Here is a 17,869-nt window from a genome sequence, read left to right as displayed (position 1 = left end):
ACGTCCACGCTGTCGCGGCATGCTACCAGTGTTAAAGACTGCGATGGAGCTCCGTATGCCACGGCAAACTGGCTGACACTGACGGCGGTGGTGCACAAATGCTGCGCAGCTAGCGCCATTCGACGGCCAACACCGCAGTTCCTGGTGTGTCCGCTGTGCCGTGCGTGTGATCATTGCTTGTACAGCCCTCTCGCAGTGTCCGGAGCAAGTATGGTGGGTCTGACACACCGGTGTCAATGTGTTCTTTTTTCCATTTCCAGGAGTGTATATCCATAAATGCTTAGAAGGGCTGGCTGGTACCCTAAAGCCTATTAAGCGGTAGCGCAGTGGTTCCTTGCTTGTTGAGACTAACCGGGCAAAGCAGGTGGAACTTCTTAAGAAGTCACAGAAATTGGGTGAGTACGACATCATTGTTGAGTTGCATAACTCCCTTAACTCCAGCAGAGGTGTGGTAACCTGCTGTGATATTATGGATATAGATGTTCCTGAACTCAAACAAGAATGGGCACCACAGGAGATCATAGAGGTGGAATAAAGGACACGCAAGAACAATGAAGAGACTGAGAAGACTGCCACTTTTATTGTGACCTTCAGTTCTCCAACGCTACCTGAACACATCGTGGAAGATTTCCTCCGACTTAGGGTTCGGCCGTATGTACCTAACCCTATGTGATGCTTCAAATTTTGGCCATACAATGCTGAGTTGCAGAGGAGAAGTGACTTGTGGGAAGTGTGGAAAATCAGCCCATGAAGCTGGGACTGACTGTCCATCTCCAGCAGTCCATATTAACTGCTGTGGAAGGTCCCCAGTCTGAAGCCAAGCCTGCCCCGTTTTTGCAGAGGAACGCAAAATTCAGGAAATCAAAGTGACTAAGCGGATCCCGTATGCAGAAGCCAAAAAGGACTATCAGGCGATGAAACCCCCTGTCTTTGCCAATTCTTATGCTTTGTCGGTGCATAAACCTATTACTAAGGTCGGCCCTTTGACTCAGACGATGTCTAGTGTTCCCTTATCCACCTCTAGCACCTGTACTTGCACCTGTACGTGGCAAAGTAAAGTGAAAGACATAGTGATTCAAACAGCTACAATGGAAGAGACCAGTAATGCTTCCACATTGCGCAGCCCAAAGGTACCCCAAAAGCAGTGTGTCCCTCAATGCCAAGTTTCTTCGAAGAAAAGTGGCTCTCACTTTCAAAGAGACTGACACACCTGTACTTGTAGGTTATCACCTTTATAGAAATGACAACCTTACTGGTGACAGGGCAAAAGGTGGGGTTGCAGTGTTCGTAAAGGACACTTTTCACTCCTCACCAATTCCCTTAACAACAACACTACAAGTGGTTGACATCACAGTGTGATCTGTGTACTTAACACCCCATGAGCCTCTTGATAGTGGGGTCCTCACTCATCTTCTTGATGAACTACTCCAGCCCTTTCTCCTTTTGGGGGACTTCAATGCACACAGTGCACTATGGGGTTCTAAAACCACATGCCCCAGGGGTCGGGTACTTGAGGATGTGCTACACACAACAGATCTTATACTGCTGAACACGGGTGAAGCCACACATTTTAGCACTGCTACAGGTTCGTCTACAGCCATAGACCCCTCCTTCTGCTCACCTGCTCTTGGGGACACTGCTCAGTGGGCAGTGGACGATGACCTTCATGGTAGCGACCAAATCACAATCTGGATCCATCTGCCTGGTGGAGCAGATCCTGAAAGAAAGCCACCGAGATGGTTATCAAGAAGGCTAAATGGATGCTTTACAGGCAGTTAGCTGTTTACGAGCAATGTGACAGCATCCAGGACTGAGTGGATCACATTACAGCTGCAATTCACCATGCTGCTGATGCTTCCATCCCAAAGTCTGTGGAAGTGCTAGGAGGCGACCTGTCCCTTGGTGGAATGATGAGTGTCGATTTGCAATCAGGAACAGGAGGGTAGCAATGCGCAGATTCAATCGATGCTCTACAGATGAGAATCTTGCTAACTTTCAAATGGCACGTGCAAAGGCGAGGAGAATATTTCGGGAGAGTAAGCAGAGGTCTTGGCAAGAGCTCCTGAACTCCATAAATAGGTCCATACCTGCATGCAAAGTATGGGAAGCCATAAGGAGGATCTCAAGGCACAACTCTCGACCACCAATAGCAGCTGTACAAATACAGGGGTCTCTTGTAACATCAACAACGGATATAGCTCAGACAATGGCTGAATCATATAAATCCATTACAGCCAATCCCAGCCAGGATCCCACCTTCCATCAATATCAGGAGGCACAGGAGAAGGCTGATCTTGATTTCTGTTCCACCAACATGGAAGAATACAACTAGCCTTTCTCTCTGTGGGAGCTGGATTCTGCATTGTCAGTTGCTTATACGACCCCTGGAAATGACCAGATAACCTACAGCATGTTACAACAGTTGGACCGACGGCCGAAGGAAGTCCTCCTTCAGCTCTTCGATAAAATTTGGATAACTGGCAACCGTCGCAGCTCGTGGGAGGAATCTGTTTTAATCCCAATTTTAAAACCTGGAAAGGATTGGTCAGACCTTGGTAATTATCATAATATTAGCCTGACAAGCTGCGTAGGAAAGACACTGGAGCATATGGTCAATCGGCGCTCGGTGTGGGTTCTGGAAACCAGGTCCCTACTCAGTCCCTCCCACTGTGGGTTCAGGAGGTATCGTTCCACTCTCGATAACCTGACCGTGCTCGAAGCTGCAATTCTACAAGCTTACCTTTGTAAGCAACACCTTATCGGTGTTTTCTTCGATTTGGAAAAGGCCTATGATATTACCTGGAGGCATAATATTTTGTCGCGTCTCCATCAGTGGGGATTCCATGGGCATCTACTGACCTTCATACGGTCCTTTCTCTCAGACAAATATTTTAGATACAGGGTTGGGAATGTCTTGTCTGACTGTTTTAAGCATGAGCATGGTGTCCCTCAAAGGAGTGTTTAAAGTGTCACGGCTTTCATCATCGCAATCAATAGTATTACAACCACAGTGTGACATCCAGTACTATGTTCCTTATTTGTGGATGACTTCTCCATCTTCTGCGCATCCTCCAGCCTCACCACAGTTACTCGGCAATTGCATCTGACGATCAGATGGTTGGAGGAATGGCCTCGCATCACAGGTTTTAAATTCTCATTAGAGAAAACAGTTTGTGTTTCTTTTAATTGTTCCCGCTGTCTGTTTAATTTGCCCGTTTTAAAAATGAGGGACACCGATCTCACTTTTAGCGAAAAGGTGAAGTATCTGGGTCTTATCTTCGATGAGAAGTTAACATGGTTGCCACACCTTAAAGAACTGAAACTGAAATGTCTCAAGGCCTTAAACATCCTTAAATGTGTTAGTCATAGGTCTTGGGGAGCCAACAGAGCACGTCTGCTCCAACTTTATAAAGCCTTTGAGCGACCCCGGCTTGAATACCAGTGCCAAATTTATGTGTCAACGAGGCCTTCATACCTTAAAATGCTGGATGCAGTTCACCACGAGGGTATTAGGCTGTCAACAGGGACCTATCGCATGAGCCCTGTTTTTAGTTTGTGTATGGAGGCTGGTGAGGCACCGCTGTCTATTCGACGTCTTCTTCTTGTGGTACGCCAAGCATATAGCGCATTGTCCGTTCCTACGTCACCAGCATCCAGTTACTGTGTTCAGCCGCCACTGGAACGGCCGTTCGATCATCGACCACAAGCGACACGACCATTTGCGATCCATGCAAGGGAGAGCCTTGAATTATTACAGGTGGGAGGCATTAAGGTCCAAAGCCAGGGGTGTAGTAGTGCATCCCCCTGGCTACTACCAAGGTCTACATTGCTTTTAGAACTGACTGCTTACAAGAAGTATTGTACCCCAGACCATGTTTTTAAAATTAAATTTAATGAAATTTTACGTAGCCACCCAGATTTTATTACCGTCTACACAGATGGTTCTAAGCAGGGAGATGTTTACGGTTGTTGTGTCATGTTCCCCAACACTATCTTCAGGATAGAGCTCCCAGAGCAGTTTTCAGTTTATTACGCGGAATTGTTTGCTATCCTGAAGGCAATGGAGCAGATGAGATGAGATGAGATGGCGCCGTGACAAAAAATTTATCATCTGCTCTGATTCTCAAAGTGCCCTTCTCGCTGTTGGACAGATGTACCCAGCAGATCAGATGGTGCAACAAGTGCAGGACACTCTCCTTCTCTTGCGTAGGCAAAACAAGGAAATCATTTTTTGCTGGGTTCCTGGGCACATAGGCATCCAGGGAGACGAACTCGTTGATGCTGCTGCTAGAGAGACTTGCTCCCTTCCTCCTCCTGCCAGCTCTTCAGTTCCCCAGCGGGCTGTCACTTCATTTGTGACCAGGAAGGCCGTATGTTGGTGGGAGTCCCAGTGGCTGGAAGTGAGGAACAATAAATTATGTTCCATCAAGAATTCAGTGCGACTATGGATCACCACCTTCCACTTGCGACAGTGTGAAGTAGTAGTCCTTACTCGGCTTAGTCCGTTGACACACGGTTTCCTCTTACATCGGGAGGAGCCCCCAGTATGTCAGAGATGCGGTACACAACTGTCAGTACAACATCTTTTAACCGAGTGTGTTTTATATGATGACCTGAGGGTTGACTGGGTCTCCCACAGGATCTTCCCTCTATTTTAACTGATGACAAGGTGAGTGTTGTTCGTGTCTTAAAATTTTGTGCGGTGTCTGGAATTCTTGCCAAAATACTTGGTGTGCAATCTTAGTGTGTGACAGAGTGGCTGGGTCGCGTACTATTTCTAAGTCGTCATCCAGCCACGCTTATTTGTCTCTTTCTTAAGAGCATCTTTACTGGTATTTTCTCGATGATTTCATTTAGTTATCCCACTGTGCCTCGCTGGGGTCTTGTTACGGGCTTTTCTGAACCTCACCTACCTGTTGTTGCTTTATGTTTCCTGTGGTGGGATCAAACTTTTTCCAGTTTATTGATCTTCTTCCGTATAACATTAATGGAAGGGCCCTGATGACCTAGCTGTTTAGCGCCCTCCACCATAAATCATCATCATCATCATCATCAACAACAACAACAACAACCTATGTGACACTCCAGCAGGAATGCCATGAAAAAACATGTAGAAAACCATATTTTCCGTTTCTTGGTGTAAGACCATACTTACTTCTTCATTTCGTGTCAGCTCATGTGTCTGAACATTGAGTCTTTGGATACTATCCGAGAATGACTCAATCCACTCGTTGTACCTCTGAGTTAATTTCTTCAATTTTTCCCTAAAGAAGAAAGATCTGTGGTGTTTCCGGTACATCTACTGTAACACCTCAGCCAAATGTTGAAATGTTTGTGCATCCTGCAAAGTTTCAGTTAGGTGACATGCTATAGCTTCCCCAATTAGTTGCAAACTGACCATACAAAGGCATCTTAGTCAAACCAACCACCGAACTTGGCAGAAGCTAAAACATCTCTGAGAAACACAGTTATGTCTTCCATTGTCAGCTTGCAGTGCTTTTGCCTGGCTTCTGTAATGTTCTAATTCCCCACTCCTGCTCAAGTGAGTCTTGTAATCTACGTCTGTTCCATCATAGCAGCAAGAGAACCACTCTTATTAGCAAAGCATTTTTCCATTGGCGTATTGCATACCATACCACTGCCTAACCAAAGAATATACAATATTAGGGAATTGAACATCATGTTCAAATTATAAGGTTCACAAAACAAAAGCGGTTACACTGATTCTTATGGCTAATCGTAGCCCATGTACATTTGTTACAGTCCCGCACCACATGACTCAAACATCAGCAAGTAAAATGTCTGACTGGCACAGTCTTGTTGCAAGGTAACTTGTGATAAAAAAGATCACAAAATTCACACCCGACAGGTGTCAAATACATTTTGTGACAATTGCCTGTGAATGCAGACAGGTCAGGAGATTTGCAGTGTTGTACCAGAGTTACTTTCAGATTGAAATGAGCATCTGTGCAATCTATCATGGCCAACAAATTATACAGTGAAACAAAAACACCTGCAACAATTTACAAAAATTATTTCTCACTCACCACCCTTCATTCTGAAGTGAGGACTAAATGATGAGCGAAGCTGACTGTGCAGACTAAATGATGAGCGAAGCTGACTGTGCAGACTAAATGATGAGCGAAGCTGACTGTGCAGACTAAATGATGAGCGAAGCTGACTGTGCAGACTAAATGATGAGCGAAGCTGACTGTGCAGACTAAATGATGAGCGAAGCTGACTGTGCAGACTAAATGATGAGCGAAGCTGACTGTGCAGACTAAATGATGAGCGAAGCTGACTGTGGCAGTGTCGATGTGATGACCAGTTGTTACAATGTCTGGGTAGTGAACACCATTTCTTGGATGGTGGCAGATGTCAAGAGGCCCACTTCTGTACACGAGCTGTAACAGTCATAGGTCAGGTCAGGTCAGGTCAGGTCAGGTCAGGTCAGGTCAGGTCAGGTCAGGTCAGGTCAGGTCAGGTCAGGTCAGGTCAGGTCAGGTCAGGTCAGGTCAGGTCAGGTCAGGTCAGGTCAGGTCAGGTCAGGTCAGGTCAGGTCAGGTCAGGTCAGGTCAGGTCAGGTCAGGTCAGGTCAGGTCAGGTCAGGTCAGGTCAGGTCAGGTCAGGTCAGGTCAGGTCAGGTCAGGTCAGGTCAGGTCAGGTCAGGTCAGGTCAGGTCAGGTCAGGTCAGGTCAGGTCAGGTCAGGTCAGGTCAGGTCAGGTCAGGTCAGGTCAGGTCAGGTCAGGTCAGGTCAGGTCAGGTCAGGTCAGGTCAGGTCAGGTCAGGTCAGGTCAGGTCAGGTCAGGTCAGGTCAGGTCAGGTCAGGTCAGGTCAGGTCAGGTCAGGTCAGGTCAGGTCAGGTCAGGTCAGGTCAGGTCAGGTCAGGTCAGGTCAGGTCAGGTCAGGTCAGGTCAGGTCAGGTCAGGTCAGGTCAGGTCAGGTCAGGTCAGGTCAGGTCAGGTCAGGTCAGGTCAGGTCAGGTCAGGTCAGGTCAGGTCAGGTCAGGTCAGGTCAGGTCAGGTCAGGTCAGGTCAGGTCAGGTCAGGTCAGGTCAGGTCAGGTCAGGTCAGGTCAGGTCAGGTCAGGTCAGGTCAGGTCAGGTCAGGTCAGGTCAGGTCAGGTCAGGTCAGGTCAGGTCAGGTCAGGTCAGGTCAGGTCAGGTCAGGTCAGGTCAGGTCAGGTCAGGTCAGGTCAGGTCAGGTCAGGTCAGGTCAGGTCAGGTCAGGTCAGGTCAGGTCAGGTCAGGTCAGGTCAGGTCAGGTCAGGTCAGGTCAGGTCAGGTCAGGTCAGGTCAGGTCAGGTCAGGTCAGGTCAGGTCAGGTCAGGTCAGGTCAGGTCAGGTCAGGTCAGGTCAGGTCAGGTCAGGTCAGGTCAGGTCAGGTCAGGTCAGGTCAGGTCAGGTCAGGTCAGGTCAGGTCAGGTCAGGTCAGGTCAGGTCAGGTCAGGTCAGGTCAGGTCAGGTCAGGTCAGGTCAGGTCAGGTCAGGTCAGGTCAGGTCAGGTCAGGTCAGGTCAGGTCAGGTCAGGTCAGGTCAGGTCAGGTCAGGTCAGGTCAGGTCAGGTCAGGTCAGGTCAGGTCAGGTCAGGTCAGGTCAGGTCAGGTCAGGTCAGGTCAGGTCAGGTCAGGTCAGGTCAGGTCAGGTCAGGTCAGGTCAGGTCAGGTCAGGTCAGGTCAGGTCAGGTCAGGTCAGGTCAGGTCAGGTCAGGTCAGGTCAGGTCAGGTCAGGTCAGGTCAGGTCAGGTCAGGTCAGGTCAGGTCAGGTCAGGTCAGGTCAGGTCAGGTCAGGTCAGGTCAGGTCAGGTCAGGTCAGGTCAGGTCAGGTCAGGTCAGGTCAGGTCAGGTCAGGTCAGGTCAGGTCAGGTCAGGTCAGGTCAGGTCAGGTCAGGTCAGGTCAGGTCAGGTCAGGTCAGGTCAGGTCAGGTCAGGTCAGGTCAGGTCAGTGGGCACCAAGGCTGGACAGATGAGGCAGTGATGTTATAAGTGTTGGAGACCGAACTCCAAGGGATAAGGTGTAAGTGTAACAGCAGTACCTGTAATAGCATTTTATAGAAATGAATGCTGCAATGAATATTGTCTTTTCCGGCATGCAGGAAATGGACCAGGCAATTTGCTCAGATTGGCGATGAGTGATAGACACAGCACTCTGGCAGCCCACATAGCTTTCCACAGGTCAGGCACACTGCCTAATAATGAGGCAGTGCGGGGGGTGGTAAAGGGGTCCAGCAAGGCAGCCTGTGGACACGCCTCTGTGTAGACAAGAGGCCTCAGCACTTTCAAAGATGAATGCATCCTTATACCTGTACTCACAGCATCTTCTGGATGGCGGTTGCTGTGGAGGCGAAAGTTCAGTGCTCCCTCACAACATTTAATGTACTGTCAGGAAAGCGGTACATGTGCAGCCTGGGAGGCAGCCCTCAGGTTTCCACCCAGCAATCCGAAGGTAGCAGGTTAGTCGGTTCGGCCTTTCGCCACAGGAAGGCCCAGTTGGTCTGCATTTTCTCTCAGTCATGGATGTGACCCGTCGGTAGTGGCAGCATGGTGCGATGAATCCAATCACAGCTGGCAGGCTGCAGTCTTACAGTTTTAAGTCTTCAGTCTTCAGACACACAGCAAGCAGAGCTAACCTGTAACTAATGAGACTGTCATTCCATCGGGATCAGTGTCGCAGGCAGAATGACCGGACGCTGAAGATGAGTTGTCTGAAACAGGTATTTAAAGCCAGACATCATGTCACTGTAGCAGGTTAGGTACCATGTGGTCACATTTAACCATAGGTATCAGCAGTCCTGTCTGCACTCTGATGTCTCAGTTATGGACAGTTTTCCCTGCCCCTGCAGTTCTCATCATTACTAGAACACCTCGGAGCAGCTGAGCTCGGATGTTGCATGGTATTACTCCGTATTGTAGACTTTGCAGAATGACTTTCAGGGTGCTGTAATACTGCACGGTTTGCACTTCTTACTATAGCTCTGCTTGTTGTGTTGCAATGAGTTAACAAGCATTGCCCCACTTTTGCAATATGGGACTCTTCGCATGCTCTAGATTATGATTGGGACACAGTCCGAGTCAGACGGTTCTTTCACTGTCTGTGTTTGACAAAAGCTTCAAAAATTTATCAGTGCGCTCTGTCGTACTGAAAGTTCTGCAAAAAAGCAACCTTACCTATGGGCTTCAAGTTGTCACTTAACCTCATATTTTCTGTATTCATTTCCCATTCTTATCTCAAAGCTAGAAGTTGTACAAGGTGGCCAGATACAATGAAAAAGTTAAAAAAACTAGAACCAAAGGTGGGACTGAATGAAACTAATTGAATGACTTATTAAAATTTCATTGCAGAATCTTAAGGCTTTAGTAGAGATTTTCAGTCACTCTCAATCGAAAGGTGCAACACTGTAATTTAGTTAATCAAGTACATTCATTTGCTATTAAAATTTGAATGTAGTAATTGTTCTGTTTTATGTACAGTTTATGTTGGCTGCAGAGAATGAATTTAAAACTTAATTTTTTGCAACAACCTGTGAGCATTCTATCAATTCATATAAATTTCATGAATTCTCTCTCTCTCTCTCTCTCTCTCTCTCTCTCTCTCTCTCTCTCTCTCTCTCTCTCTCTCTCTCTCCCCCTCCCCCCCCCCCCCCCTACTAACTCGTTTGAGTGTCTAATTGTTGTGCCTGCCTGCAACTCAGAATCTCTAGTACATGTCATTGTGTAGGATAGTAGCCAAAGGTGTCCTGAAAAACTATATGGAATGTGTGAACAAATGCATGTGGACATCCACGAGCATATGCAGGTGTGAAAGCAATCACCCTTAGATTTTGTCATTGATGGTGAGTCCATCCAACACAACACGGTTGTTATTCTATTGTTCTTTTAAATTCTGTTTCAGAGCGATGTTTTAGACCTGCACAACATTGATCCAGAGTTCACGTGTGAGGCCGTACCAGCATCAGTAGCAACATCGGCTTCTCATAGGAAGGGATCTGCTCTTTCAGCCAGTGTGCGGATACCAGATGACATTTTTGCAGGGTTCTCTTATGCGCCACCTACAGATGAGATGCTCTGACGATTGAATTTGTTGTTAGTAGGTCAAATGGTTTTTCCTCCTTTACTTTTGTTCAGTGAAAGTGAGCAACCAACCAGTCTGTGCTGGGAATAGGACAACAGACACACATTTCTGTGGATTAGAGAAATGTAAATTCAGAGAATATAGGGACAGAGTAAACGTGTGAGTGGCAGTCATTTTGTGTGCGCGCACGCATGTGTGCTAGATCTGATATTTCCTAGAAGTCTGCTGTTCTGCAGTTAATGCATTTATACTGCAGTTTTGTGTGAATTTTGATAGCAGACAGTATAGTTTTAAATATATTTGATAGTGCGCTCTGTATATTATCATCAGACTGGAAACTTCGAGTCACTGTCAGTGCACATACATATCCTTCTTGCCAAAAAGGAACTGGAAGAAAGTCCAGTACATTCCATGCTGTCAGTGATCTAGTTTTGTAACATAGAATGTCTGTGATTTATATTTTCCTGATATTTCCCAGAAGGAATGACTGCAAAAAATTACCCAGTTTTTGTAAATGGAAAATCATTAGCATGACATTTAGTCCAATACATAAACTTCGAAATGGTTCCCCATGTTTCCAACCATCAATCATTTTCGCATACTTATCACATTAAGTGATAGTGAGACTGTGATAGTAAACTATAACAATATTTTGTTTATACTGTAGTTACATTAGAATAAACCTGTGGTTACTTCACCCTGCCATTCCAAATGCAGGTATTAACTGCAGTCACATATTCAGCAGTAGTAACACGTTTTTGTACTGTATTAAAGAACTGTGATGCTTTCATAATCTACTCATAATGTCTTCCTGGATCCTTAAGCATCTGGGTGGACTTCATATAAAGACAATAATTCGTCTTTCATGTTTAATGCCATATTATTTATTATTATTTGTGCATAAACTAGTACTTATAAATGATCTACAAATGCCAGAACAATAGCAATTCTCGCATAAACTGATCATATAGTCAATTTGTTCCAAATTGAAAGTATTAATTTATACGATACAGTAATGCAAATACGCAAATGCCCTTTTCCCATGTTTATGCACATGGGTGCTTGCCAAATAAAGTATGTAGTGGTGCTGTTTTACAAGATAAATTAGATAGGAAGATTTAAATGAGAGAAGTAATTTCTACATTTAAAAGTGGATACTTTAAAATTGTGTGAAGAAATAAAGGTGTATTAATGTAGTGTCAAACTCTGATAGCTTTCTCATAGTGCCTTTGATGAAACACATTAATAATTTATAAAGTATTTTTTGTGAAATGTCTGGGTAGAAATGTATTTCTGAGTCAGAGTATCAATTTCTATAAATTGTGGTAGTTTGCAACATGTACATTATTTAATACATTACTCCACTCCCATTAAGTGGACTTTTAACTTAGTTGTTTCTGCTGCAGATACTGTGCGTTCAAATTTAAGCATCTTGATTACTGTAACCTTCATTCTTATAGTTATTATTTGATGGCACATTTATGTTTAAAGGTATTTAACAGCTCTTGTGGTTGTTGTTGCAGATCTGTTATATTAGTGTTCACTTTAGTTCCTCTCTGTAGTTCCAGCAATGTTCATGCTGTGTAAACTACAAACTGCTGTTATGTATATATAATTTTCTATTTTTAATAGATACTAAAAATAAAATATTTTTACTTCTATTTATATAAAATTTTATGAAGTTATTGCATTTTAAAGATACAAATGCTATCTGATCTTTTTTAACGTGGCAGATCTTGTACCACTGAAGTTTTTGCTTACTGTTTGCACTTCATTTTTTACCTCTTTGCACAACTGATGTGTGTTATCATTTCAGACAATATTCTTTTACTATTTCACACTGTAACATGAAATGTGGTTTATACAGTTTTCGATTTATCATTGTGCTCGCTGTGCACAGGTGGGCAAAATGTTGGCATATTTACCAGAAGATATTTGCCACCTTTTTGTCCTCTAAATGAAAACAGAACATACCTGACATTAATATTTTCCTAGTTTTTAAAGTTAAGGAAGAGAAATGTTTGTAAATCTAATGTAAGTACTGGTAATACAGTTCATCAGTGATGTGCATATTCATTGCATTTAATATTTTTGTACTATGTCACTTTATGCAGTATTGTTTTCTTAAATAAAAATAAATTGTTTCACAGAATAGTTTGTCGTTCTTCTAGTTGTTTATAAAAATGATCTTTTTTGTTATGTATTACTGAGCCAGATGCAACATTAAAAAAAATAAAGTACAAGTTTATGATTGTTGAATAAAATAACAACATACCAAAATTTTCTTTGTAACCATAATTGTCTTCAGAATCTTCTGAAAAAAAATAGCTGATCAAAATAGTTTCTGACGCATCTTTCTTGTGCCACAGTGAATAGAATTATCACATCAGAATAATTGCATGCATCCTAAAACAATAAAGCATGCTTATAGCTTTTGTAAAAGAACTTATCTCATAACTTTCTTCACCTTGCAGCTAGATACTTAAAGGAAGAGAGGAACAAACCTGTAACTTGTTATGCACAAACACAGGGATAACATTAGGTATAACAGTTACACCAAGAAATATAAATAGTTATCATTACAAACAAAAATACATGGGTGTGACAGAGGAATGTAGAGGGGTTCAAAAACTCAGAATCATCTAAACTTTTAAAATTATTTTCAGAATTTGATAAAACTTAACTTGTCAGAAACTGGAGAAAAAGGAAAATAATAAAGTAACAGTAGTCATGAGTAATGTAGTACTTTATGAAATGTAACTGGATAGGCAAAAACTCTACTCAGCAAGTGGTGGCAGGAGAATGCCAACATAAAGGTATGTAAATTTGCAAGCTTTTGGAGCCAGTGGCTCCTCCTCCTGGCAGAATGGTTGAAGGGGAAGAAAGAGGGGTGAAGGAAAAGGACTGGTGAGGTTTAGGAAATGGGGAGAGTTTGGAAAAGTTGGCTATTTCCTAAACCTCACCAGTCCTTTTCCTTCACCCCTTTTCCATCCCCTTCAGCCTCCTGCCAGGAGGAGCAGCCACTCGCGCCGATATCTTTCAAATTTATATAAATTTATATGTGTGTTTTCCTGCCACCACTTGGTGAGCATAGGTTTTTTTTATCTATACAATTACGTTTTCAAAATTGATTATTTTTGTTGACATAGGAGTTTGTGTGTTAGAAATATTTCTTTTTTATACAACGTGTTCAAATTTGGAAAAGAATTATTGGTATAAATATTGTACTTTATCTCTTCCTTTATTTTGAGGGACACATGTTTTATGGGCTCTGTTCTCACCAGATCTAGTTTAAAGATACTAGGCAAGTCATTTATCCCACAATTTTTTCCACATCATTTGTCTGCATACAACTTCTGTGAGAGGATTCTTTGCAGTGATTTATTCTGCATAATATTCTTAACTTTTGAAGCTGAAGCACTTTAATGCGTTTATTAACTGGGTCACATGTGGCAAGTGTGCAACATAACCACAGCTTATATAAATTAATTTTTTGTTGTTGTGCTAATATCTCTATTATCGCTCATAGCTTAGATCATACATACTGGGTACTCCTTTAGTGAAAACTAGCATTTTAGATAATACAAATTTGTAAACTAAGAGGTCTAGATACAATTGATGCAACACTTCAGAAGTATACAGGGTGGAATGTAACAATTTATGAAGGCCTTTGTTAAAAATTGATGGCACACACACACACACACACACACACACACACACACACACACACACACACACAACCATAGTATCTGGCAGAAGACAGACATCTTAACTTCTGCTGGCACACACTGGTTGTGTGTGTGTGTGTGTGTGTGTGTGTGTGTGTGTGCACACGTGCGTGCGTGCGACTGTGCGTATGAGTGTTTTGTATATTTTTTGCAAAGGCCTTGTTGGCTGAAAGCTCATTTTGTGGCAGTCTTTTTGTTGTGTCTATTTGCCACTCAGCATCTCTCCGCTAAATGGTGAGTAGCAACTATTGTTTTCATAATATTGTTGTTATAGGAGTATAAGTGTGTAAATGTCAGGTGGTGCTATATAATATTGATGGTGAACTGAATGCAAAGTGTCCTGTGTAACATTTATTGTTTTAGTCATACATTTCAAACTTGTTTACTGTCTTCAAAAGAAATGGGTATCAAAAGGAAAACTTATTCGAGAAATCTATGAAATTATAGAGAGAGAATACCTGAGCAGTACTTGCATTAAGAAGGTGAAATTCCAGTGTGAGGGTGACAGGTAATCACCTCTCATCCTAGAGTGTGTGTGACGTGCTCCTCCTCCCCAGAATATATCTCTTGGGAATGGACATAATTGTCACGAAAGTAATGGAATTATGTCTCCTGAAGATATGTACTGGACAGACAATGTGTCTCCAGAGAAATGTGTCTTAATCGTATTAGTAGTGATTTTGCAAATTGATTTTGTTACAAATAAAATAAAAATCCATATTTGTTCTTGATCTCCGAAAGAACTGATACCTTGTGGAGATAATTGAGCATATTCGCTGCTGAAATCGTGGATTATGTAAAGTTAATTGCCCCTATTTTAATTAAAATGTTTACCAATGAGCAGCTGACCCATGGAAGAATATTTTTTTAAATTTATAACACAATTCCATGTATGTTCAGATTTATTTGTTCTTTCCTCTTATAATTGTCATTTTACTCCAATTGGCCTCTGTCTTACATTTTGTATCATCCCTGCTTTGCTGACTTGCATGATATATGTATGACATTTGAAATAAACTGCAGAACAAGTCGATAACTCTGTGTTTCTAACAAATCGGCGCACCTGAAAAGGCACACACACATCTGCCATTGCTAGACCAGTTTTGACAATAGAACAACTGATTCAAGTTTGATAAATGAGGTTGAAACTTCACTAATAGCTTATTATATCCCCACAGCTCTGTGGCTGATCCATTTGTTTGTACTCTGAGTATTGCAGAGATCAGATACTAGGGTTGGAAAAAATATGGAAACATTGCATGCTTGTACATAAATGCAGATGCTAGCCAAGCCTGAAGGTTTCACTTTTTTTTTTTACCACAAACGACGCCTGTGCCCTGTCCTCAACACGCTGAAAGTGTTAGTTGTGGACAGATCAGTGTTCTATGTAGGAGTGCATTGTGTCTGAGAAAAGTATCTTCAGACACGGGCAAACCATCAGTGCTCGTTCGGTGAGTGCTCCCGTAACCGAGGTAGGTGATTTATTTGCTGTTTCAACAGGCAACATATTCAAAGTTTATACTGCAAGCAGTGAAAGTGGAAAACTGTCATCCACCGAGTCACAACATGGTTGATCATGACAGATGGTCACTGAAGAGGACTGTGACAAAAAATAAGAGGATGACATGCATAAGTCATTGCAGAACTCAGTGTTGCATTTGTGAACCCTGTCAGCACGAAAACATGATGGGTAGTCAATAGGCTGGGGATTGCAGGGCAAGCTGAAATTCTAAAGCCTCTTATCAATGAGGCGAACGCCCATAGTGGGAAATCGTGGTGTCAAAATCGTAAAACTGAGATGTGATCAGTGGAAGACTTATCAGTTGGGCCAAAGAGACTTTCACATTCTTTTGAACTTCGGGCCAATTTTGCTTCCCGAGGGTGAAACACGGTGGAAGTTCGGCGATGATTTGGGCAGCTGTATCGTGTAATCCATGGGTCACGAGGGTACTATGCAAGGTCGCACTACTGCCGAGGGTTATGTGGCAATTTTACCTGATCTGGGCCACTGTTCCCCAATGGTGATGACGTTTTCCAAGACTACAGGGACCCTGTTCTCACAATTCGCATTGTCCAGAACTGGTTTTGAGAGCATGAAGATGAATTGTCACATCTCCCCTGCCCACCATAGTGACATTATCTGAGTTACTGATCCTTTGTAGTCTACTTTGGAGACAAGGTCACATGGTGGTTATCCATCTCCATCTTAGTTACCTGCATTTGAGACAATTTTGCAGGAAGAACGGTATAAGATGTACTTGAAAACCATACAGGACCTGTATTTATCCATTTGGAAACAACTGGAAGCTGTTTCGAATGCCGATGGTTTTCCTACGCCGTATGGTGCGTGATAGTACATTGAATTTTGGGGGTTTCCATATTTTTGTCCATTCTATGTAAATTTTTGTTCTGCAGATCCATAGTGCTCTTCATGAATGTGGTGTCAAAAACATAAAACAGAGTAATAATTTTGTATAAGAAATAAAAAGCTTAGATTTAATTATCAGTCGCCTTATCTGTATTGAAGTGTTTGTGGTGTCACCGCCAGACACCACACTTGCTAGGTGGTAGCTTTAAATCGGCCGCGGTCCATTAGTACATGTCGGACCCGCGTGTCGCCACTTTGTGATCGCAGACCGAGCGCCACCACAAGGCAGGTCTCGAGATACGGAATAGCACTCGCCCCAGTTGCACGGACGACATTGCTAGCGACTACACTGACGAAGCATTGCTCATTAGCCGAGCAGATAGTTAGAATAGCCTTCAGCTAAGTCCATGGCTACGACCTAGCAAGGCGCCATTAGCCTTACATAGCAATTGATAATTATCGTCTAAAGCATGTCTCAACAAGAACGATGTATACAACAAGGATGGAGTAAAGTTAAGTATTCCCAAAAGCAACGTACTTTTCTTTATTGCATTCATTGAGCGTCCTGTTTCAGACTTCAAGATATTCTGCGGGAGCTTATAGCGTGCATATCGGCCCCCTCAGAATAACACTGTGTCGGCACTTCTGTCGACACATCAGTGTTTCTGAGTGATGTGGTATGTGTAAAACAAAGTCAAAGTGATGCACTAATTGCCATAGATAAATAAATACAGAATGAGCAAGAACTCCACTGACAAATTTTAAATTATGTACCTTCTTATCCTGAGAAGGGCCAATTTTTGCCTGATTTTGCAAAATACTATTATGAGCTTGTCTCAAGTACTGAAGTAATGACATCTGTTATTGCAAAATGTAAATGCAGCCTCAGTTAGTTTTATTTATGTCAACAAGTTTATGTTGACAATGTTATCTCACATATGGTGTTGCATGTCGTGTTGACGATGCAAGCAAATTATGGAGTGATGAAAAAAATAGACTGCTGCCAGGGACTGTGAAATCAAACTTACAGTTCAACTACAAGCTGGCTTATATGGAGTTTTTAATAAATACGTAAAAGGGAAAAAGACGTGCTGAAAAAGGTGAAATCTTCCGAACAGTGTGATGTACTAACTACTTCTGCTACAAAAAGCTCCATGTAATTGTGTTCTAAATAAAAAGTAAAAAATTAAATAAAAACCCTTTTATTTCACTTCTACACCCCCACCTCAGTGTGTTTCGATGAGGCCCCAGCTAGACATGGCAACCCTAGGTATAAGGGGCACATGGTCTCCAGCAACTCTTTACAGAATAATAATGTAATTCTAATTTAGTTGGTTTGTTAACAGTCACCCTTGTTTCCATGAAAATACCCTCACAGCAGTGTTGAAGCCCATAATATGCGATCACCAAAACATTCAACATAGAATACTATGACCTCCTTCAGACAATACATCGCACTTTGATGCTTTTTGACACTGCTGCCGGAACAGTGCAGCATAGCATCGTTGTGCTCGAGGGCAAAGAGCAAAATAACTCTGTTAAACTGAGTGAATTCTGTGCAGGAACTCAATGATGGGGCCATTACTCACATAGCATATAATGTCAGGAATAGTCAAGTGCATACTGGTAAACTGCCGTCACTGCCTCTAGGTTGGTATAAATTTCAAAACATTTATGTTATGGCATGTTACAGTGTTAGCAGT

The 17,869-nt window shown here is 42.9% G+C and overlaps 1 protein-coding gene across 2 annotated transcripts in view; it reads left to right on the top strand.

The window, feature by feature from the left end:
* The window catches only part of LOC126416464 (serine/threonine-protein kinase Sgk2-like), a 111,472-nt gene extending 99,254 nt beyond the window's left edge, over positions 1–12,218 (top strand). Inside the window, exon 9 of one of the 2 annotated variants that reach the window (XM_050084201.1) lies at positions 9,891–12,218. In XM_050084201.1, the coding sequence (XP_049940158.1) occupies positions 9,891–10,067 (177 nt within the window). In that variant the 3' untranslated portion in view covers positions 10,068–12,218. The remainder of the gene's footprint in view (positions 1–9,890) is intronic. The other variant, XM_050084200.1, reaches the window with a different exon arrangement.
* Positions 12,219–17,869: the final 5,651 nt, after the last annotated feature.

Source organism: Schistocerca serialis, chromosome 8, assembly GCF_023864345.2.
Source record: "Schistocerca serialis cubense isolate TAMUIC-IGC-003099 chromosome 8, iqSchSeri2.2, whole genome shotgun sequence".
Taxonomy (NCBI): Eukaryota; Metazoa; Arthropoda; class Insecta; order Orthoptera; family Acrididae; genus Schistocerca; species Schistocerca serialis.
The sequence above is the reverse complement of the archived record's forward strand: the minus strand, read 5'-3'. Positions and strand labels throughout refer to the sequence as shown.